This window comes from Podarcis erhardii (genome assembly GCF_964252035.2).
Source record: "Podarcis erhardii genome assembly, chromosome: 13".
In the NCBI taxonomy this organism is placed as follows: Eukaryota; Metazoa; Chordata; class Lepidosauria; order Squamata; family Lacertidae; genus Podarcis; species Podarcis erhardii.
Window position 1 is genome coordinate 50,240,873 of NC_138502.1, and position 25,147 is coordinate 50,266,019.

The 25,147-nt window shown below is 43.8% G+C and overlaps 1 protein-coding gene across 3 annotated transcripts in view; it reads right to left on the bottom strand.

The window, feature by feature from the left end:
- The window catches only part of GRB10 (growth factor receptor bound protein 10), a 95,333-nt gene that overhangs the window by 15,555 nt on the left and 54,631 nt on the right, over positions 1–25,147 (bottom strand). For all 3 annotated transcript variants that reach the window (XM_081836312.1, XM_081836314.1, XM_081836313.1), the window contains 9 exons: positions 23,115–23,316; positions 22,145–22,283; positions 14,053–14,209; positions 9,298–9,413; positions 7,345–7,419; positions 5,607–5,744; positions 3,715–3,825; positions 2,255–2,353; positions 506–583 (listed from right to left, as the gene is read on the bottom strand). In XM_081836312.1, coding sequence (XP_081692438.1) covers positions 506–583; positions 2,255–2,353; positions 3,715–3,825; positions 5,607–5,744; positions 7,345–7,419; positions 9,298–9,413; positions 14,053–14,209; positions 22,145–22,283; positions 23,115–23,316 — 1,115 coding nt within the window. The remainder of the gene's footprint in view (positions 1–505; positions 584–2,254; positions 2,354–3,714; positions 3,826–5,606; positions 5,745–7,344; positions 7,420–9,297; positions 9,414–14,052; positions 14,210–22,144; positions 22,284–23,114; positions 23,317–25,147) is intronic.

Below are 25,147 nucleotides of genomic sequence, written 5' to 3' on the forward strand. Positions count from 1 at the left end.
AACATTCTAATGTATTTTAACTGATTGTCTGATTTTATGTTAATGTGTTATACATTTGATGTTAGCCGGTTTTGGCCGGGGAGGGCGGGGTATAAATAAAAATTATTATTATTGTTATTAATGTGCTTTTACCCACTATTGTGGGGGAGAGTGTGCTTATTACCAGCCTTTCTCAACCTTGAGTTCTCAGATGATGTTGGGACTGCAACTCCCATCGTCCGCAGCCAGCAGAGGTAGCAGTCAGGGATGATGGGAGTGGTGATCCAACCAACAACTGGGAATCCAAACCCTGAACCTGAGGAGCAACCTGAATTAGGCTATAAGCTGCTAGGCTTCAGACAGCGGTGCTGATGAAACCACGGTGCCAGACACAGCTTAGCCCTTTCCAGGCAATTGTATTCCTCTTGATCCGCATCTGGCAACTCCAAAGTCACTACTTGCGGGCAAGAAGCTTCTTGTTTAAACTCGGAGTTGACTAGAACAGAACTTAAAATTATAAACTTACTATAGGAGTGGTGAAATGCGGAAGCGCAGCTTTTCTCTGTTGCGGAATTCTGTAGTTCTGGTACAGCAACATCCCATACTGCAGATTTGGGGGGGGGGGGAGAATAGACAGGTATTTATTTTCTTTATGTATGTTTGTTTATTCAATTCTTTAATTAACCACCCTTCACCAATAGGTCCCAGGGCAGGTGGCATAATAATAAAACCATAAAGCACAATGGAAAACAATGAAACCACTAAAACACACAGAACATGACCAAAAAAGTCACTTACAAGTAAGGCTAACAGTCACCTATTTCTGAAAGCTGTGATTAAAAGGTGCAGTGTTTTATGTCTCCTGTATACAGTACACCCAGAGCTGGAGCCACCTCTAAAAGGCAGTGAGTTTCAAAGTTGGAGGAGGGCACCACAGAAAATGCCCTCTTGCACCTCTTGTTGAAATAGCTCTGTAGTAATGATGATGGCAGGGTGATCAGTTCCAGGTTATCAAAATGGATCTGAGGGATAAACTTTTCTTTTGGCGTCTGTGCAGGGGCGCACCTAGGGGCTGGCCAGGTTGACCCTTGCCAAGGTTGCAGGCCCAGGGTGTGTGCGCAAAAAGCAAGCCTCTGCACTCTGGCTCAGAGCGGCCAGGATCCTGCCTAACTGTGTTCTTCCCTCCAGGCCACTCCTCCAGGTGAGGCACACAGACTCCTCGGGGTGCCTCAGTGGAAGAATCTGGAAGGGTACAAGGGACTGTCCGGGGGAGGGGGGCAGGAATACATCTCCTTGCTAAGGGTGCAAGGGAGTCTAGGTACATCTCTGGGTCTGTGACTGGAAGTCAGTCACCACAGAGAGAGCCAAGAACAGAAGGTCACCAATATTTGTTTGTTATGTGGTCAAAATGCATATTGGAATCAACATAGCACCACAGGGTGTAGCTTATTGGGCTGCCCCTACAAGTGGTAAATTTACTTGTTAAATAATAATTTGGGAACCACCAAGTTTTTACCAGCAGCACCATCTGAGCAGAGAGATTCCCGTTCAAGTCTGTTGGGGGTCTGCATGGGGCAGAGCTGAACTGGCCAATCTCCTTCAGGCTGAGGGCCACAGTGACCCAGGGCCAACCCTACGAGGTCCACATCTCAAATTGGGCATGTCCATACATTAAAAGTGGGCATGATGAACTGCAGTTATCTTTCCAAAGACTTTCCCATCAGCTACTCTACACTATTTTACAACCTTTTCTTTTCATTCCTTATTAAATTGTGTGTGTGTATATATAATATGAACAAATATTGTGGAGTTGGGGCTCCACAAAAAAATGTGGCATCATAGCATCCCAGCAGGGACCCTGCTACAAAAGTAAGAGTTTTGTTTAACTATTTTTTAAAAAATTAAAGAATGAAACATTTTGGAGAGTCCTGGGAGTGACAAAATCCTATTCCTGGCTATAGCCTGCGGGTTATTGCCCCCTGGGGTTGAAGGAAGAGCAAGACTCATCATACCCATCTGAATGATTCCAAGTTCATGCTTTTATAATGGTTGTTGATTTGAGAGAAAAGGGACTTCCAGGCAGGGGCCACATACACGATTTGCAGACCATTTGGGGGCCACTGTGATTGCATCAGCCGCCTGTTTAGAACTCGTATGGCAGCATTAGTTCTCTCAAACTCCCACCTCCATGGGTGTGGGGGCCGAACCACAAGTCTTGCGATGGCCTTCACCTGAAGGCCACCATAAATGTAAACTGGCCCCAAGACTAAAGTACCTTGAGGAGCCTAAAGGCAGTCATCCAGCACGTTCTGCTCTGCTCGTCATCCGCACACAGAAACCTCAATTCTTTTGTTTCACTTCTCATTCGGTTGGGCTACAAAACAAAGACAAAACAGAACTTATTCCCATAGCAAAGGCAACCAACCACGATCCATCCTACAAGGCAAGTAAGGGCTATTATCCCCTTTTCGCAGATGTAGGAGCAGAGGCCAAGAGTGCTGGCTTGCTGACATCACTTAATAGGTTTAGAGAGTTCAGGTGTGATTTGAGATTTGCTTGTGGTTAAGCTCTTTCCTCACTAACCATGTCCTGTATCCATGGAACTACCTTTCTCTGAGTCATTCCTGTGACTCCATCGTAAGTCAATCCTTGGCTTAGCTCAGCATGGCATGGGAGCAAGAAGGGCAGGGGGAACACCGAGCAGCTCCCAGCTCCTGCACATTTGCGTGGTCCCAGTAAGCCATTGTTTAGCTTACTGTGTCATGACAACCAGGGCAATATAAGAGACAGCGCTGGGAAGCTAAGCCTGGGGAGCTCGTTCCTCTGATGTATCTCAGTCTATTTTAAGAGCAGCAGCTGTCACGGCACAAACATATAGCAAGTGGGGCTGACACAAACCACTCAGATCAAAAAAGGGATCTGGGCTTAAGCGCGATAAACCTGATCTTGGATCATCTTTCCTAGTAGGTCCTGACGAAGAGAAAATCCGCAAGATAACTGAAACTGTAATGTTATTTTTAAAACTACATGATATGGAATAATAGAATTGTAGAGTTCAAAAGGTCCAACCCCCAGCACTGCAGGAATCTCAACTAAAGTATCCATGGTAGAGGGCCACCCAAACTCTGCTGAAAAACTTCCAAGGAAGGAGAGTCCACAGCCACGTAGGAGTTTTAACATTTCTAAGTACAAACAAAACTATCTACTATAATCGGAGGGATTAAAAAGGGAAAGGACCCCTGACGGTTAAGTCCAGTCGCGAACGACTTTGGGGTTGCGGCACCGACGTTTGTCTGCAGACAGTTTTTCCAGGTCATGTGGCCAGCATGACTGAGCCACTTCTGGCGAACCAGAGCAGCGCATGGAAACACTGTTTACCTTCCCGCCAGAGCAGTACCTATTTATCTACTTGCACTTTTTGGTGTGCTTTCAAACTGCTAGGTTGGCAGGAGCTGGGACCGAGCAACGGGAGCTCACCCCGTTGCAGGGATTCAAACAGCCCTAGGCTCAGTGGTTTAGACCACAGTGCCACCCGCGTCCCTCTAACGTAGCGGTTCTCAACCTGAGGGTCCCCAGATGTTGTTGGACTACAACTCCCATCATCCCTGAGCTCTGGCCTTGCTAGCTAGGGATGATGGGAGTTGTAGTCCAACAACATCTGGGGACCCACAGGTTGAGAACCGCTGCTCTAAAGGTAAAGGACCCCTGACAGTCAAGTCCAGTAGGAGGGATTACCTTTATACAAAATCCATAATCTGTAGGAGCATTGTGGAGCTTCTTGCCTGCTACCAGTGAGAAAACGTTGCTATCTTCAAGGTCTGCTAACAACTGCAGGTGCCTTGGTTCCTATGGGAAGGGTTGCAAAGGTTAAAGATACAGCTTTAAGGTACTTCAACTGGCCCATTCCCTGAAAGTAAAAGTACAGCCATACGAGGACGAAAGTGATGACACTCTAAAGGGTTATTGATACGAAAGTCACCATGTAATTGTGCAAGACCACGACCCATCCCACATCCAACATGAGATACAACGATTTAAAAATCTGTTTCTTTGGCTGCAGTGAACTGGTCTAAATACCTGTGGCATTTCACTGACAATCAATATACTAAAGCACAGTATTTGGAGCTTCATAAACTGTAGTCAGTCCGCCTCTTTTTACGTTGCATTACACATCACCTTCCCCATATGAAGCACATACACCTTAGAACAGGGGTGTCAAACGCAAATTCATCGGGGGCTGCATCAGCAGTTTGGTCACCCTCAAAGGGCCGGTTGTATCTATAGAACTCAATATGCGCTCAGTATAAAAACAAGTGGAGGTTTCCTGAATGCATGTAAAGTGGAGGTTTCCTGTGTAGAATGGCTGGCGCCGCTAGAGGGCAGACGTTCTCTGGCTTGTAGGCAGCCGCGCATGTGCTGAAGAGGCGGCTTTCTTGTGTCAAAAAAAGAGGGGGAGAATAAAAGGTGAAGGCTGCCGGCTGCCGGTGGCTACACGGGCCACATGACGAGGTCTGGCGGGCCGGATTCGGCCCGCATGCCTTGTGTTTGATTACCGTGCCTTAGAACATCTGATGTAGACCAAAGACCTCAAAGGTCAGAGATTCAAGCCAGTGACCCGCTCTGTCATGGAATGCACACCTCCGCTTTTAGGAAAAGCTCTGAAGACCCTTTTGTCTTAGAAGTTCTTCTCTAGCATTAGCTTTTTCGTTTTGTTATATTTTTAAACTGACAAACTGTACACCATGAGCAGCTGCAGTTTTGTTATTCCATTTGACAAATATAACAATTCTGCCATTTTAAACAAACTGGTTTGCTTCTCAAACTACTGTACAGTGGTACCTCTGGTTGCGAACGGGATTCGTTCCGGAGCCCCGTTCATAACCTGAGCAGAACGCAACCCGCGTCTGCGTGTGCTACAATCCGCCGATTCTGCGCATGCGCGTGACGTCACTTTTAGCATCTGCGCATGCGCGAAACCTGGAAATAACCCGTTCCATTACTTCCGGGTCGCTGCGGTACATATCCTGAGAGAACGTAACCTGAACCGAACGTAACAAGAGGTATGACACTATATTTTAAATTGTTGTGAAATGCCAGCAGTGGTGTCCAAACTTTTTGCAAAGAGGGCCAGATTTAATGAAGTGAAGGGCCGTGAGGGCCGACCAAATAGCCAACCAAAGTTGTTGACCTTTTTTAAGGATTGATGTTGTTGAACTTTGTTAGGGTTGTAGTTGTTGAGGTTTTTTTTTAGGATTTCCCCCCCCCCCCCGGAAATAAACTGCCACAGGGGCTAGATTAAACCAACCGGCGGGCTGGATTAGGCCCCTGAAACAGACTTTGGACATGCCTGCGAGTGCCAGAAAGGTGGACTGAAATTATTTTAGAAACTCATCACTTTTAAATAAGTTATGAGCAAGGGATAAGATATAGATTTTTAACTTAAGACTTGGACTTTAACTCGAATTGAGATCATCAAGAAGTGTACCACTTAATGGGTTTGTTCTAATAGGGCCTGTGCAAAAGAGCTTTCCTGTGGATTGTCCTCAAATACCAATATATTTTTTTTCAGAAGAGGTGCCTTCAAAGCATGAAGCCTACCTTTGTTAAACTAGCCTAAGTGAAATTACCTTTGAAGACCCTTTCGTAGAGCAGTAAAGTCCAGATCTCCTCAGGGAAGCGTACTGCTTCTTCCAAGACTTCCTCCCCTGTTCTTTCACATGCAAAAATCCTTGGATTTCAGGACAGCTATTTGAGTTTAAAAAATTCTGTTGGAGATCAAATGAAAATGCATGAGACACTATTTGGAAATTCAAGACTTGTTGGAAAAGGACCACCTTAAAGTGATAGCCCAGTACTTCAATAGAAATATTTGGTATTTCAGTATAATTCATTGGCAGGTTAATTACGGACTGATATAGGAGATAACTAATATGATATATGAAAACAATTGGGGGTTATGGAAAATAACTGAAAGATATAAGACATTAATTTAATGATTTGAGAGACCTCCGTGAGGGTAAGAGTTTGCAGTATATATCAACATGCCTAAATAGCAGAGGCTTATACAGGTTAATAAGAGTGCTATTTAAATCATTTTAAATAAGCATAAAACATCATTAGATGTAGATATAGATGCTGTGGAGGCTATGAAAAAGATGTTTAAAAATAAATGTAAAAATGTCAGTTCTTTTTAAAAAGAATGAATATTTAAGCTGAAATAACAAAAGCAGATAAAAATAAAGTGAATAGATTTTTAAAAATGAAAGCAAATCAAGGAAAAAACAAACAGGAATTTAAAATAAATAGTCTCTTTCTCTTATTATACTTCAGGAGAAATAGTAATGAACTTTGTGTGAGAAACTTCCAATAGAAAAATAGATGGGATTTTTAAAAAAAAAAAATGGATTTTTTTTTAAAAGCAGAGAAGATACTCCTAAACTATTACTAAAATAAGAACTATTACTTAATAAGAATTTAAATTGGGCAGAGATTTTTAGCTGATCATGCCAAACCCAGCATAGTAAAATAGAAATGAGAATTGGAAACTCTGGTTGCAATCCAACCCCTAGATACACCTGGCTAGAACGGGGACTGGATTCAGCAATACCCTCCTACTCCCGTGTAAGATATGTCTGCCAGAGAGAGAGATGTCCGGCACAAGAAAGAGGTGCATGGCAGGAGCAGGTAACACCAGAACCAACTCCTGCTCATTTCACAGACAAACTGGACTAAGTTAAGCCACCTAAAGCGTGGTGTAACTTACGCTTCTCCATAGACATCAGTAGGAAGGACCCAGTCCTCAAAACCTGTCAGTCACACCCACACTGCTGAGGATGCCCTCTGGATACAGTGCAACTCCAACGAGCACAACTGCCACCAGGATATAGACCAGGCATGCTCCATCGTCAGTTCCCATCTTGCCTCTCACAGTGCACCATGCTGCCTGCATGGATGCCTTTGTGTAGGGACCTTTCTGTCTTTTGGTGACATCCATAATGTGATGCTTGAGAATGCCACTGCACTCTGCTTAAGGAGTGGCCTGACTCTGGCTCCCAGCCTGAGCCTCAAGAGATATTGCAACCCTAGTTAAACAACTGGGTTCTGTGAGTTTTCCCCCCTCCAAAAGAATCAACGGCTTTATCATATCTTGTTTCTGTTAACCTTCCCCCCCCCCATAATGGAAGTAAAAACGGTAACCTCTGAATAGGCCTAGAATATTTTAAACATAAATGCTGAGATTTATTGAAACGACAATACAGTATCCATTCAACCAGCCTTGAAATATGCATCTGCAGACCCAAACTCATCAATGATATATTCAGTTTCTTAACATGGAAAACTACTCCCATCTCTACTTCAGCCTACCTGTAAAAGTTGTGACTGTGGAATACAGCCGTTTGACTGCTGACACCAAGCAACCATTTGTTCCGGAAAAAAGTTCTGGGGAGTGTGAGGAAGAGAGAGAGAAAAGAGACAGGGTAACATTACGGCATCAGGATGCTTCAAACCTCTTTTGTACACAGAATGAACTTCCTCTGAAGCAGGGTAGACACCTCCCATTGCCCCTGTCCACTGGTCATTCTGGAGAGGGCTGTTAATAGAGTTCACCAAAATCTGGAGACCTAGCTGAATGAACTATGTCACTCACTGGTTAATATATTGATAGACGTATGGGAAAATATAACAACACAAAGATTAGTGTAAACCAAACTTCCCCAAGTGTTCAGCTCTGGAAGTCTTAATCTCTGGAAGCTACAATTAAAGACATCTTAAGAGAATGTGTAGGGTGCCTTCCTTAATCACAACTAGCTAGCCCTCACATATCTGGGATTAGGGCTTCCAGGTCAGAGAACACAACTTTTGCAAAGGTATAAATCCCTTTTAAGAGGGTAAGCATCAGTGCTCAGTGCTTTCAAGTCCAATGCGCTGCATCTCCTTTTCTGGCACAGCAGCTCACAGGACTGCATCAAATCTGGAGCATGTGCAGAGGAGGTTGATCAAAGGATCTGGAAACCAAGCCTTATGAGGAATGGTCGAGGGAGCTGTGTATGTTTCACTTGGAGAAGAAAAGGCTGGGAGATGATATAATAGCCATCCTCAAATATCTGAAGGGCTGTCATGAAAGATGGAACAAGCTTGTTTTCTGCTACTCCAGAGGACAGGTCCCAAAGCAATGGATTCAAGTTACAAGGAAAGAGACTGTGACTAAACATTAGGAAGACCTTTCTGACAGTAAGAGCTGTTCAGCTGTGGAATGGACTACCTCAGAAGGTGGTGGGCTCTCCTTCAAGGCAGGTTTTCAACAGAGGCCGGGTGGCCCTCTGTCAGAGGCCATCTCTAGTTGTGTTTCCGGCACTGCAGAGGATTACACTGGAGGGCTTTTGGAGACCCTTCTAATTTGAGAAGTCTAAAAGTCCCAGAACCAGTATGCCAGGCTTCCTCAACCTCGGCCCTTCAGATGTTTTTGGCCTACAACTCCCATGATCCCTAGCTAGCAGGACCAGTGGTCAGGGATGATGGGAACTGTAGTCTCAAAACATCTGGAGGGCCAAGGTTGAGGAAGCCTGCAGTATGCAAACAATCTTTGACTCCTGTGCTTTTGCCATACAAGGGCATTTGTGCAAGGCTTGTAATGATCCCATAAATACTCAAAGGCACATCTTAAGCAATTCAAATGTTTAATTTAACTAGGCTTAACATTTGTGGAAGAATGGGCTGAGAAACAGATAGTCCATTTGCCTCAAATGGTATTATTTGCTTCACAAATAATGAGGAACAAGCTTTATGATATTCAGAACAATCATCATTTACTGCAGTTGTCAGTAAAACCATGCAGCTTGTTTTGAGGCATACAATGATGGATGAAATTGAAATTGCCTTATACAGGGTTAGAGCATGTAATTCCATATTCTCTGCTTTGATTGGCAATAGCTCTCTAGGGCATTTCCCAACCCTCCTGAGATCCTGCTAAATGGAGAGGCCAAGGATCAAACAGAGAACCTCTTGCATTCAAAGGTACTTAACAAATGTGCAATGCCCCCTCCGGAAGAGATGGATGGGTGCCTCTTCACAAGACTATCTTCTGCAGGTTTCTTCATGAAAAATAAGAAGCAGAGGGCGTGGGAATCCACAGGGAGTTAGCATTCCTTATTACTACTAGTTATTCTGCTGGGAGTTATTCTACATATATGTTGTAAGAATCTTTCATATTATTGCTATGATACCATCTAGTGTTTTAAAACCCAATCCAAATTATACAGTGTAGAAGGCACATGGAGAAGACACCCAGACGTTATGAAAAAACAACAGGATACTCACCACAGGATTCTTAAAAAATTCATATTTTGCATAGTTCTTCCTGAACAAAAATTTACTTTCACTTCCCATTGTAGACTCAACTTGAACAACAAGCTCATGATCTTCTAAGCACCTCTCTAAGAACAGAAAATAAAATATAATATTTCGAATTAGTAAACAGTGGAAGCAGCTTTGTGCTCATGCGTGTGTGTGCGCGCACATGCAAACCCAGCACATATAAATAAAGGACATGGACTGTGTGCCCAAGAATGCAGCAAACATTCCCTTCCGGCTGTAAACTAAAGAAGATTGGTATGTCCATTACTGATCTTCCCACTGAGTAGTTGCTGATAAATTTCTAAGAAATGCCAAGGTTTCCCAGAATATACTGGGAAAACCACTGTTCTAAAACAGGCCACTAGCGCAGATGTTAGATGGTCCTCCCCGTCTCTCCTTCCAATGAAAGTATTAATTCAGGAAGGCCCAAAAACTTCTGCATAACAATGTGGTTATATGAGTGCTGTTACCTATTATTTAATATTGCAGAAGAAATAGCCAAGTTTGGTAGTCAATGTGCAGGTGAAGCGTAAATGGGGTTACTCTGTTAACCACAGTTAAGAGGCATAAGTCATGTGTGGGCAAGGTGGGGCAGGATCTGGATCAGGCCACGTCCAGGCATCACATCCAGCATTCTGTTTCCTACACTGGCCAGTCAGATGTCTCTGCAACCCCCATGAGCAGAGCAGCCCTCCATTGCAATGCTCCCTAGTTACTGCCTCTGAACTCTGGGGATTTCTAATAGGAATCATGACTAGCAGCTGACAGATTTCCCTTACTTAAAGATGTCTATGGGATGCGGGTGGCTCTGTGGCTTGCCGATTAGAAGGTTGGCGGTTCGAATCCCCGCAACGGGGTGAGCTCCCGTTGCTTGGTCCCTGCTCCTGCCAACCTAGCAGTTCGAAAGCACATCAAAGTTCAAGTAGATAAATAGGTACCGCTCCGGCGGGTAAATGGCGTTTCCGTGCACTGCTCTGGTTAGCCAGAAGCAGCTTAGTCATGCTGGCCACATGACCCGGAAGCTGTACACCGGCTCCCTCGGCCAATAAAGCGAGATGAGCGCTGCAACCCCAGAGTCATCCGCAACTGGACCTAATGGTCCGGGGTCCCTTTACCTTTAGAGATGTCTAGTTCCTTTATCCATTGCCACATCTAGTAGTAGCAAACTTCATGAAATATATTAAGCATTGTGTGATGTATTTTTTGTCTGACCATCTTCTCCTGCCAATCAGTTTAACTGACTGACAGTTAACCCAAGATCTAGCATAATAAGGGAGGGCAAAAAACTTCTATCAACTTTCTCTATATTGTGCATGAATCCATCTTATCCTTTTAGCCCCACATTCTCTTCTCAAAGTAAAAAAAACCCTTCTGTAGTGAAGGACCTCCAGCTTCCTGATTGCTTTATTCTGCATGTTCAGCAACAATACAATACAGTGGTACCTCGGTTTATGAACTTAATCCGTTACGAAAGTCCGTTCTTAAACCGAAACCATTCTTAAACTGAGATGTGCTTTCCCTAATGAGGCCTCCCTTCCACAGTTCAGCTTCCATTCTTAGACCGAGGTAAAGTTTGCAAACTGGGACACTAACTTCCGGTTTTGCAGAGTTTGTAAACTGAATCGTTCGTAAACAGGGCTGTTCTTAAACCAAGGTACCACTGTATACTTCTTGAAACAGCACAATATTCCAATTGTGGCCACCCCAGCATTCCCTCCAACAGTCAACTTAAGTTGTAGAGGTCTACCAATTTGAAAGGAAAACGGGGCCACATAAAATAAGGAAGTAGTTTCTACACATTCAGAGAACACCCTAGGTCTGCAGAAATATAAATTATATTAAAATTATAAATTAAAAGAAAAATGCATTTAAAAAACAATGAAAAGAAAACAGAGCTGGAACATAAACATAGATGGACTTATTTCCCACTCATATAAAAGAAGCTAAATGTAAAGAAATGAGACTGGAGCTAGAAAACACATTAAAATCCCAGTCTATCAAATACAATGAATGAATGAATGAATGATATGAAGTGTGCCAGCTGTGCCGGTGTCCAGCCCCTCTGTACGAAGTACCCTTGGCAATGTGCATCCCCAACCCTACAAACTGGCATGTGTTGTGATCAAAGTTCATTGAGGATCATGAAAAGGAGTTCCCTTCTGAAGACTGAATTCCACCGTCCACCATCTCATGGACAACTTGAGCAGAGGACATAACCTGAGCACCTTGCGATGGTGTTGCGTTGCAAACAGGGTATGGGAATGAAGCTTCAAAATTGTTGGTGGGGGCTCTACCAAAAAAATACAGCTAAATAATTGCCATTAGAACTTCCCAGGGCCCTAGTACTTCTGATTCTAACGGAATCAATGTCCCAGTTTAAATGCAATGCTAAGATAAAGCAAGGCTTAGTGTGAACGAACAAATGTGCAGGTTCCCAGAGGGGGGATCGTAACAGCTGCACCTTGTTCAATAAAATTCGGAAAGTATTCCCATTTGGAATACTCCATACTTTTCTGCTTGCCTCATATAAAAAACGATGTTGTGGAGCTGGAAAAGATTCAGAAAGGGGAAACCAAAACCATCAAGGGCTCAGAGCAATACCCCATGAGGAATGGTTACAGCATTTTGGGCTCTTTGATTTAGAAAAAAGGCAAGTAAAAAGGGACATGATCAGAAGTGTATAAAATTGCACATGTTGTGGGAAAAGTGGAGAGAGAGAGAGAGCGCTCTCATTTACATGTTGTGCAAATCCTGGATCTGCAACAAAATGGATTTCAACTAAATTCAGAATGCAGCTGAAGCAAAATACTGACTGATAAGCATAATGTTCCTTTCCCATCATTGTGAATTACCAAGTTATTTGTGTATGTAAACAGAAGCTTTTGATTTCCTCATCAGCCTGCTGCCTAATTCATTCAACGATGTCACACAGCAGAGTTTGACAGCACAATTAGTCACCATGGAAGCTATTGTGATGTCACAGACACTGAATTGTGGCATCATTGAAAGAATCTGGCAGGAGGAGGATATTGGACACAAAGGACAAAAGCCTCTGTTTACACAGCACCTTGGTAATCTTGGACGGGAAAGGCCCTATAAAATGAGGACCTAGAATTTTAAAGTGAGAATCGGTTAAAAGAAGAACATCGTTCAAAATGTTTTTTTGTTTTCTTCCATATGTCTTTGGCAAGTCTACAAGTCTCTTTCAAAAAGTACTACTTTCCAAGAATCATACAGTTAACTTTTTTAAGTCAAATCACATTGATATTTAAGACTTCACAAATATGATAAATGGCCCCCATAAAATATCTCTAATCAAAGGGACTCTTGTTATTTAAAAATATGTTTTTAGATTGCTGACACTCATAACTCCCACCAACACCATGCCTTCTTTTACTGCCTCAGAACAACATCCATCAAAATGAAATTCACTGTTAATGCCTTATTACATGGACACATTACTCAGGAACCTTTTTGGAGTGAAGAGGTTTATACAGCACAACACACCACTAACAAATCTGAAAGAAAGGATACAGGAAGAGAGACACAGAGAGGCAGCGTCCAGTTCCCAGGTATATACCATTAAACTAGTTCCACATAGTTTTCCCGCCCCAACTGTAACCATGGCTTCTTAATTCCAGCAAGAGTTGCTGCCTGGAAGGGAGAGTGTCAAGGCTTATGCAAGAACTTCCATGCTGCAGCATGATGTGCTGCTGCCATTTCCACCTTCCTGAAACAAAGTCCAAGGAAGCATTTCTCCCTGCGTAGGGCTTTCTTGAAGTAGACAGCCATGGCAGTGCGCTCGAGACCCAAGCCTGGGGATCAGCTGAGCTGTCTAGGACAGGGGTAAGCAAACTTTTTCAGCAGGAGGCCAGTCCACTGTCCCTCAGTGGGGGGCCAGACTATATTTTGGGGAGGGAATGATGCAAGAGCACCACAAGCCCCAGTGGCTGCGGGACGATGAACAGAGAGCGAAAGGGCTCCGGAGAGGGACTGCTTAAAATGGTGGCTGCTCAAGCGCTGCTGCTGGCACCAACAAAGCCTAGCCCCCTTTCTCCTCTAGGCAGGGCAGAGAGAAGCCAGGAGGAGGGAGGGAGGAGAAGGCGCCACTGTTGCCACCGTGTGAGGGAGAGGGAAAGAATGTGTGCACTGGCAATCCACACAGCGATTCCCGGACTGTCCACGGGCCGGATCCAGAAGGCAATTGGGCCTGATCCGGCCCGTGGGCCTTAGTTTGCCTACCTATGGTCTAGGACATCATATTCTCTTCTGGGAGTCCAGCTATATTTGCATAAACTGTTCATTTGCCAAAGTCACACACAAAACCATCAGTGTACAGTATTACAAAGAATGCCCAGATACATTTTGTGCATGTCTCCCTCCACAAGAGTTACGTACATACACAATCAGTGAATATTGTCACCTAATGTCACTCAGTTCACGCTCTATATTTAGGGGCATTCATAACAATTATCTGGGATCCTCAAAATTTACACGTGAATGTCAGTATCTGCCATGTATTTGTTACCCTCTATTACAGATAAATTAAAATCAACATAAACCCAAGGTCAAATATATTGCATCTTAATTGTTGCACCAAGTGTTCACCTATGACAGACAGAAATCCATTCGTAATATTTAAAGCAGATCACCTGAAAAAGTGGGCCGATTTATTGCTCTGTGCTGGGTATTACACTTTAAGATAACTTCCTTCCCTACCTAATCCTAGGAGAGGGTGATGTTCCACTAGGGTCCAGCTGTTATCATCCACACAATGACTTTTGTAAACGAGCAACTGGCAGAGGTCCCGGGCTGTCATATCCGCTAGGATCTCGACCACTTTGCATGTTCCGTCTTCTGTAAAGACTTTTATATCCTGCAATACAAAAAATATATATGCCTTTAAAACAGCAATCAAAAACATTTTAAAAAAGAAACTGATCACTTCTACGTGGTCAGTACTGTTTATATTCTGCACTACAATAGTAAAGTTCTGTACCAAGGTGCAACCCAAATTCTGCCAACTAAGCATAATCTGAAAGATTTACTCTGGGAAAAGGCAAGGAGTTTTGAAGGACACGGGAACCTTATTCGTGTGCACATGCAGACACACAGACAGACAGTGTGTTCGTTTAAATGCATCTCTACCCATATCGACTAGGTAGAGAAAAAACAAAAACACATATTCTGCGCTTCTGTGCTCCCACAAAATCACAATCTGTACTTGATGCTCCTTGAATTCCCAGGCTCTGGAAACACAATTTATTTTGCAATATTGTTGGTCTTCTCCAGGAAGGTTGGACAAAGGGGACACAGTCAGATAATGTACTATGCCAGCAAAAATACACCATAATAGTACTAATTAAAAAATTAATATATATCAGGGCTTCAGAAAGAAGTTTGTTTCGTTTTGGTTTTCCGAAGGGGTGAGAGAGGTGCTAATTTCACAGCGTCCAGGATAGGTCCTTCTTTTAGTGTGCAGTAAAACTCAACGGAAAATCTGTCCTTTGAAAATATGTTATCTCGTGGGCATTTAAAATCGAAAGATTCATTATGAGCATTATTCACACACACTTCCTCAACCCCCTTCCCCAGATTCCAATATTCTTTTGCAACTAAATATGCACTGTATATGCTGTAAGTATTAGTAAGGAAATATTATAGTTAGCAAGCTCTCTATGACCCTCACAGTTAGACGGACGATTCCTTATTACAGCCTTATGTTACTTCAATAGCATTAACTCTGCAAAAAAATGTTTCCCAAATGCAGAGCATCAAGATTTAACCCTGTGTTAACCTAACATTTAAGAGGCACTTTCTAGTTCCCAGGGAAACAAAGCAATTTCTTTTTGGGGAGGGGGGTGGTGGAATGAGGTAATGAGATGGTGGGAGAGAGAAATAATCTTACCTCAACAGCATGAAAAAGGCAGTAGTCAGAAGAACAGGATGGCATATTTAAAATATAGGTAATCTCTTTCGGAAAGGGTTTGCTCTTTACCTCTCCTGCAACCTGTTGGCACTGCAACAGGTTGCTTTGCAATTTCAGCAAATCACTGTACCCGAGTTGGTCACAGAGTTCCTCCGTCAAAATGTGAACCCTTTCCTGGAAGAAGGCAGGCAACTCTCCCAGAGTGTCATTCAAAGGGTGACGTACCATCTTTTAAGGTACGGAATCAAACTACCCTGGAGAGACCAATCCCAGTCACAATTCCTGTGACTGATGTGATCCTGGCCATCGCAACCCATAGACTTCCAAATTATGCTCCCCAGAAAAATTTAAAAAATAAAAAGATATTGCTTTTATGCCCACCCACATGCATTGAAAAAAGAGAAAAGAAAGAGGTGCCAGCACATCAAGCAGCAACCCAGAAGCCACTTTCCATTACTACAAAAGTTCACGAGGAGAAAAGAGCAGTTCTAAAGCCCAAACCAAGCCTGCTCCGTGGACTGGCAGCTCCTTTGCCGAATCATTTGCAACAGCTCAGCTAGCAGAAAGAAAGCAGTTGAACTTCCCCAAAGCCGGCTGCTGCTGCAGCAGCGACCCCTTCTCTCCCGCTTGCAGTCTCCCCCCCCTCCCCCCATTGCACCCCTTTAAGCTCGAGGAGCTTTTGCTGTTATTGTTTTTACTGAAAGATTTTCATGGATAACAAAGGTACATGTAAAGTCTCTCTCAATGAGCTTTTGTAAAACAGGCAGCAACTAAAGCAAGTGGGAACGTCACCTGAAAAGGGCCAGGTCTGTGCTACGGTTGAGCCGGCCGGCCCCTCTGTTTAATGGAGGGGAGGTTGTAACCTTCACCTGCCCCTCCTCAATAAGGGTATCTTGTTAAAGGGATCTGGGGGTGTGTGGATCCTGTCCAAAACCTGGGTGTGGGCTAGGGCCATGCCACGACCCCAACGGGGACCCCTCGGGTTGCCTCTATTTGATGTAAGTCATAGGGTGACTTCTGGTGGCTTACCCTCAGTTTGACTCCCTGCAGATGGACAGGAGTCAAGATATAGCCTGGTTTCACCCAGTGCCTAAGCCAAACCACTCACATCTGTAACCAATAAAGTTGTGGCCTGTTTTAGCCCATAATCCAAAATACAGTCATACCTCTTGTTACGTTTGCTTCAGGTTAAATCTTTTCAGGTTGCGTCCTGCAGCGACCCGGAAGTACCGGAAAGGGTTACTTCTGGGTTTCGCTGCTCGCGCATGCACAGACGCTCAAAATGACATCAAGTGCATGCACAGAAACTGCGAATCGCGACCCGCGCACAGACGTGGGTTGCATTTTGCTTATGTTGCGAACCAGGCTCCAGAACGGATCCCGTTCGCAACCAGAGGTACCACAGTACAATTAATTTATTCATCAATTATCATGGTGTGTTTATTAATCAATGAGGAACTACAGGGCACGGGGCCTTGGCATACAAGTCCGCTCACCTTCCAGGGCATCTGGGCCCTTTTGCTGACCCGGCTCAGGGGCGGGAGATTGAATCCCAGCCACGTCACCCCCGCCGGGCCAATTTTTGCAGGAGTTCCCGCCGCGCTCTGAAGGCTTGCGGATAGCTGCCTGAAGCCTGGAGAGCGCAAGGGGTCGGTGCACACCGATCCCTCTTGCTCTCCAGGCTCCTGCCACTTTGCTGAAGGGATGCTGAGCAGAGAGGGGGAGAATTTTTTTTCCTATGGTCCGGTGTGTCCTATGGTCCGGTGTGTCCCATAGAGCAAAAAATACGGTACCTGTGAGAAGCTCCAAGGCAACTTAAGCCTTTTTTCTCTATTTGACTTGTTTCTAAACAACAGGTGTTTTTTTTCCAACACAAAAGCACTGCCTGCAACTGCACTGGCAATGTGCAATACCTAACTTTAAAAAATAGGGTTGTCAACTTTTCAACCAACTTCTGTAGCTGTTTGAGTGTGCAGTTGTAGCTGTTATAGGTCAAGTCTAAGTGTGGCTACATCTGAAGGTATCAGCAAGGGATACTCTTATTTTGTTGTGTTGCAGCAAAGCTTCACCTGCCATTTCCCACAGAACAAACTGCTGTTAACAGCAGAATAACAAGACTGAAGTTTTTCCAGGCTAGTAAGGAATCCTATAACAACAACAATTTCAGTTTAGTTCTGCTAAAGGCTATAGCAGCAGCAACAGCCACAACAACATATATTTCAGTTTAATTCTGCTAGAGGCTAGAGTTAAAACTGTGACTTAACGGAGCCCAAAAGCCTCTGCTAAGAAAACCTCAGAAAAAACAAATTTATCTTGAATAAACATTGATTGCAGGAAGTTTTCTCAAGAACAGGCTTCAAGTGGAAGGGAAGGGGGAGCGAGTTTAAGAATTAATCACAAATTTATTCCAGAAATCATATTTAAAGGACCTCTCGATACACAAGACACAGATGCAGGAGCCAATTGCTTTTAACAATGACTCAAAAAGTTTTCCAAGTTACATCAGCTGCACGAGGCACCCTCTATTCAACATTAAGGGTGAGAATGTTCAGCCAATCAGAGCACCAGATTGGCTGAACATTCAGTACTCCAGCACACAAAAAGGACCCGATAACACTGCTCCGCTGGCAGGGTAAGAATTTGCTATTTTATTATTTTGAAGAGAGACTTAAAATGACATTTAGTACCATGGTTTCATGTCACCAGTTTAAATTTATGAATACTCACCTACTTAATAAATTCATCCATGCTTAGGTGCCCATGTTAACGGATTATTAAAAATGGCAAGCCCGATATCATGTCCAGGCTTGGTGCTGGAATCGCAAGGCCATTATGCAAATCTATGCCAAGACAGCACTTGCAATACCGTTCTGGTCACCTCACCTCAAAAAGGACATTTGGGAGAAGGAAACTGTTCAGAGAAGGGCAACCAGGAGGATCAGAAAAAGCCACTCTGTACCCAGAAGATTATGCCAACTGCTGCTCATAACCAATACACCTTCTGGGGAGCAAGGTGATCCAGATGAGGGGCAGCAAAGTGCCAATACACAACAGGTCCAGAAGAAGAGATCTCAGTAACAACTCACTTTTTAGGTGCCCAATTTCCAGTGGTTGCTTGTCCTTCAACTGCTGCAGTTAGCTAACAAGAACTGTAAAAGGTAAAGGGACCCCTGACCATTAGGTCCAGTCGCGGACGACTCTGGAGTTGCGGCGCTCATCTTGCTTTACTGGCCGAGGGAGCCGGCGTACAGCTTCCGGGTCATGTGGCCAGCATGACTAAGCCGCTTCTGGCGAACCAGAGCAGCCATGGAAATGCCGTTTACCTTCCCGCCGGAGCAGTACCTATTTATCTACTTGCACTTTGACGTGCTTTCGAACTGCTAGGTTGGCAGGAGCTGGGACATAAAAATGACAGTAACAGCCAATGGCAACCAATGAGTTTCATAGCCAAGTTGAACCCAGACCTCAACACTCTGCCCACTTCACCATACAGGCTCAACATGCAATTTGTGTTCACGTGAACATAATAGGCATGCAAACTTCATCTTCTACTTGAAGTACAGTGGAACCTCAGTTTTCGAACGTAATCCATTCCGGAAGTCCGTTTTGACTTCCAAAACGTTCGAAAACCAAGGATCAAAGGGCTGTCAGCAAGTTCCATTGAGAAAAATGGAGAAACGCGCCTCAGAAGCCATTCGACTTCCAAGGTGCATTCAAAAAACAGAAGCATTCACTTCCGGGTTTTCTGTGTTCGGCTTCCGAGACGTTCAAAAACCAAGGTTTGACTGTATTTCAGAACTGTTACAGCTGCCAATAACACCACCGGCAGCAGGAGATGTACCATAGCTTGGTCAACGGCAAAGCAGGTAAAACGTTTGCTGCCATCTTTCTCCTTTCCCTGCTACTGCCCCCCTCCCCCCCAAAGGAGGAGGGAAACCAGACCATCCCTGGAGGAGGACATGGGATCCACCAGCCCTCTGCAGATTTGCAACATCTGGCCTGATACCAGACTTTTGGGTGGGCTGGGGAGGTTAAAGGGGGGGTTATTTTTTTTGTTTGCTAATTGGTGGGTGGAAGTATTATTTATTATTTGAGTATAATATTATTTGTTGTTATTTATATGGAGGGTGTGTTGTGTTTGTTTCCCTCTCCCCTTTTCTCTTCGCTTTTGGTAGTGTGTGTACAGCTGTAAGTCACTTGGGTGACAAGCGACTAATAAGTCAAACAAACAAACAAACAAACAAACAAACATGAAACAAAAGAGGCCCTGATCTACTCTGTAATCAGCAGACTGGAACGGAGAATTGTTTTACAAGAGTTGGTCCAAGGAACAAGGGCACAAACATTAGCACAAACAGCTTTGCAGAGCGTTTGGTACGTGAAACAACTATCTGCACATTTTCCAGAGGTGTATAAAGAGCAATTTCTTTTCTATTTTTACAGCTTTGTTGACTCACACAAGATGCTTTCAACTAATATCCTTTGGCACTGCAGGCACCTACATGTAACTGTTGCAAATTTTGCATCCAAAGTATTTGTACACAACTAGAAATTACAGCTTACATTACGGGTTAGATTTTAGTTTATACCCATAAGAGACAAGCGCAAATGTATCCCTATCGTGTTTTATTACTTTCTTGATATTATATGTGAGCTGGAACTGGTCGTCTGTGACCGAAATAATAAATTCATTCATTCATAAGAGAAAATCAAACTTAGGTTATGGTATCATAGCTGCCTGATGTGGAAACAAGATTTATCTTCGGCTTCCTGAAGGAGCGTCTCCACCCCCATCGTTCAGCCTGGACACTGAGGTCCAGTGCCGAGGGCCTTCTGGCAGTTCCCTCCCTGCAAAAAGTGAGGTTGCAGGGAAACAGGCAAAGGGCCTTCTCGGTAGTGGCGCCTGCCCTGTGGAACGCCCTCCCATCAGATGTCAAGGAAATAAAAAACTATCTTACTTTTAGAAGACATCTGAAGGCTGCCCTGTAAAGGGAAGTTTTTAATGTTTGGTGTTTTACCGTGTTTTTAATATTATGCTGGGAGCCACCCAGTGTGGCTGCCAGATGGGCAGGGTATAAATAAATTATTATTATTATTATTATTATCATCATCATCATCATCATTATTATTATATTATTATTATTTGCAGTTGTTATTGACACATTTTGTGGACAAATTGTGCAGCTGTCTGTCCCATTTTACCATTCATCGTCCCCACCCCCCTCAAATTTTGAGGGCAGGAGTAAAGGCCCTGAGCTCTGAAAGCAGCAATCTCAAATATAAGCTATGTGTTTCTGTATGTCGGATGGGTACTCCCCAGCCCTGCAGATGTTATGGGGTTCCTAAGTTCCACCAGCCAAGGTAATGGCAGTGGAAACCCAACACCACCTGGAAAGGCATGGATTAGCCATCCCTGCTTGGAAGGTACGGGAAGCAGCTTTTCAACTCCACCCAAGCTTCATGACTCAAGCTCTTCACCAAACTCTTTGTTGTGCTAACTGTTATATAAAAAAAACCTCCATTACATGAGGGACCTTTCTCCATTTCACGCACCTCAAAGGAAGCTGTCTGCTGCCTCCCACCCAGCACAGAGAGCACCAACATTACATCACTACGAAAAACTCTCCATGGAGCCATGTCAGTCCAATTACCAGTGAGTTCTGCTCTTTCCCGATGCATCAAATATTTGACCACCCCAGTTGTTGTTGTCCTGCCTGACCTTACTCGGGTCTCCTTCTACAATGTCTACCAGCTTTTCAGGCTGCCCTCAGCTGGCTTCCTTTCCAGCCCTGCAAATTCCGGGACAGAGAAGAGCTTTGTTTTAGGAGGTTCACATTCACAGCTTTGTCTGCTGCCACAAAACGATCCCTCAAGCTGCAGATCAAGCTTTCCAGCAGCTTACACATTCTTCAAGAGCTAGATTTCTTGTGCATACAGATCACTTTTTACAAGACCCACCCTAAAGAGCTGCTCTTATATACATATTGCACAGCTCTAACACGCTCTGCTTTTATTTGGGTAATTGGGTTTAAATAATTAAATGTTACTCTTGCAACTAAACTGAAGTCCTATTTTAAGAAACATACTGTGAAGACAGAGCACCCAGACAGTTAATTATTTCACATTTCTTTCATTAGCTGTCAATGCATAAAACAAGGAGCTTTTCAGTTAACACAACGGTTTAGGAATGACTTACTTCCTTTAGTCAGACAATAAGTTTATAGCCAGTATTTTAAACACATTTTGATTGTGGGACCATCATTTTAATCCAGAAAGAAAACTAAAAGGTACAAACAAGTAGATTACTAATGAGTTAATAACATCAATTAGAGCTTGGTGCTCCCCTTTTCTTCTTTAATTTCTATGACGGGGGGGGGGGAAATCCCTTCTAATTTAATAGCATGGCTGTATTAAACACTTTTTAAAAAGTAATGCAGCTACTGTAGAAACAACATTAAGTCAGCAAGATGGCAGGTATGAGTTCTGGATATGCCATATAAATCCAGTCACCGACAACCCCAAGCAACTTTTGGGTATTCCAAAATAAATGAGTCATTGCCTGTAGTACTAAAATTCAAAGAACATCTCAAACTTGTATTTCTTCATTCACTAGAACAGCCTTCTGTATACAGAAGGAGGATTTTGATGTGTTTCATACAGACAAGACTTTTTTTAAAAAAACAACTTTGAAGTCTGCAGACTGTGTTACTTACAAGTCTTTACACTACTCATGGGAAATAAGTTGTATTTTTAGTAAAACATTACATTTCTCTTCTTCTTATTGTGATTAAGGTGCCAGTTCCAAAATCCCAAAATCAAAAACTCAGTATGATAAAAACAGCCAATCATTCTAAAAAATGCAACGGAAAAGATAAATCTCACCTGTTTATTTGCAGGCTGATTCTGAGGTAGAGATCCAGGGGCCAAGACAGGTGAGCTTGTGGGGCTGCAAAGCTCAGGAAAAGGGTTCGGTATGGCAGGCAAAGAGGATGTTCTGAACTGTTCCTCCTCTTGAAGGCGTCTGCAGAACAAAAGAAGGTTTTCAGGTGGATACCTGGTCAGTATTAAAGGTAAAGGTACCCCTGCCCATACAGGCCAGTCGTGTCCGACTCTAGGGTTGTGCGCTCATCTCACTTAAGAGGCCGGGAGCCAGCGCTGTCCGGAGACACTTCCGGGTCACGTGGCCAGCGTGACGAAGCTGCTCTGGCGAGCCAGCACCAGCGCAGCACACGGAAACGCCGTTTACCTTCCCGCTATAAAGCGGTACCTATTTATCTACTTGCACTTAGGGGTGCTTTCAAACTGCTAGGTGGGCAGGAGCTGGGACCGAACGACGGGAGCTCACCCCGCCGCGGGGATTCGAACCGCCAACCATACGATCGGCAAGTCCTAGGCGCTGAGGTTTTACCCACAGTGCCACCCGCGTCCCATACCTGGTCAGTATTAGCCTCAGTTAAAGTTGGTGCAGATGTAACCCTAAGTTTTGGTTAAAGATGCCATGGCAGGGAATAGGGAGGGGAAATCATGTGTCAGATGGCAGGGCAGGGAAGCACACGAACATCTATCTGAAACTCAGGAAATGCTATGCAAAATATTATTTAATTTATATACTACGGCTTCTAAGGCCAAGGACTGGTTTGATTATTCCTATACAAAACCACTAAAATAAGATAGTACTTGTCCCATTGCATACAGATAGTAAAACTTAAGCAGAGGGGAAATGTAATTCGCTTAGTTCTTGGCTATTATCAGAATCCAGGACTATGTATTTTTCTATTGGGCTACACTGGCTTGCCATGTTGGTGTGCTCCAGAACTCTTAACAGGAAGGCATTGCTTTATCGCTTCCATACCTGACTGCCATGATGCGTACTGGCTGAGACCTCTGCACTTTCTGCTTTGGAGATACAGGCTGCAGTGAATTTGTTCCTGAGGCTGGCAGCTGGCCATTGTGAAGGAGTGGGGCGCTTTCTGAATGCACGTTGTAGGGGGTGTACAAACTTTCAAATGAGGAGTTCATATCATTAACTAACGCTTCCAAGTCCACATCATCATCTGAAAAGAAACAAGAAGACAGACACACTGACAGTCAGAAGCAACAAAACAGGGGCACAGCTGGCACCACTGGTGCATATTGGAGAAAGAATGTAAGGGACAGGTTTGCCCAGGTAGGTGGAACACATACTGGACTGATTCAGTTGCAATGCTAAACCAGGATTTAGCATTTTGAGAAAGCACTCCTCTTTCTACGCACCCCACCCCTTCAACAGCACTCCTTTCACTTCTGTTTTACGTTGACCACAGCTTGTGGCATCATTAAACTTGGGTTAATTTTTAATATGGGTCGAAGCAATAAGCCGATTTCTAAGGTCAATAGACTGCAAGAGGGCTGGAGTGTTGCTTAGGAGCCTAATACATCACAGCGTAGAAAGCAAAGAGACATCCCACTGCATCCTCAGGGAGCCACCTGGCAAAACTGTTCCGTGTTGTCTGAAGGTTGGTTACTCCTGTCTCAAGAGGACGAACCTCTGGAGCTATTCTCCTATTGATTTACAAAGCCCTGAACAACTTGGGCCCAGGAAACCTCAGGGATCACATGAACCTTTTATATTCCAGCTTATTCACTGGGATCATCTGCAGGAATGTCTCTGGTCATTCCCCAAGTTGGTGAGGATCGTTTGTCGACAACAAGAAATTTAGCCATTAGTGTAAAATAGTCATTGGCCCAGTCCTGTGGAACTCTCTCCCAATAGATTCAGTGGGCATCTTCTGTGCCAACTTCTAAATGCCTGCTGAAAGCTTTTATTCCGCTTGGTCTACGCAGGCAATTAAGAGTAAACCTCCCACAATGGTTTACTGATGCTTGCTTTTAACATTTTTGCTTTTAATTTGTTTTTAATGCTTTTAATTTGGGGGGGCTTTTATCTTTCTACTGTTATAAACTGCTTTGATATGTTTTGCGCTTTAGCGGTATATAAAGAACTTTTAAAAATAAATATGGGGTCATGTGTGTTTTTTGTAGCGCTCTGCTTAGAATCTTTACAACCAGGATTAAGCAGAGTTGTCAGAGATGGAGAGCAACACAAAGTAAAAGGTGGCTGGTGGATTTGAACCAGGAAACCAGCAGGTGGCAGTGCTTCCTTTGAAAATTGCAGACACAATACTTGCACTTACTCTCAGGAACCAAGTATTTGTAATCCAGGACTTCATAAATAAATAAATAAGTGATTGTTTGCACATTTTAAGCCAAACTAGCTGATATGACTGAGGAAAATAAGAGCAACTAAATTAGAATGCCAGTAAAAATTACTGAAATATTTCATAATATGCTAGTACTTGAAACACTCTTTCAGGTTCGTTCACCAAGCCTGTGTTTAGAACTGGAAATTGAAAAGGCATACAAAGGACTAAGGTTTCCCAGAGTTGGAAACCAGGCTTAAGCGAATCCCAGGCTGAGCGTCTGGCTGGGCAGACTAAGAACAGCTCCGTCTTCTAATTCATGATACAGCCATACCTTCGGGAAAATGTGATATGGCACTGAAGTGCATTCACACCAATGCTTCTTTGGGGTGCGGGACATGGCCATGCGAGGTGCCCCTATAGCATTTAAGAATCAAAATATGTAGGAAAAGAAACTTGGGGGTTCCTATTGAATACAAATGCCACATATGAAATTAGGGGTTTTTTGCACTACTTTACCCATGATTTTGCTTAATAGCACTCATACCAGTCTTTGGGGAACTCCACTTTGTACTTCCCTCCACTAGAAGAATTATCCATTGATTCCCGCTCTCTGCTTCCTGTTTCTCGGCCAGTTACTGATCCACAAGAGGGCCCTCTCCTCTTATTCCAGGATTCCCAAGCTTATCCAGGGCTCTTTGGTGGT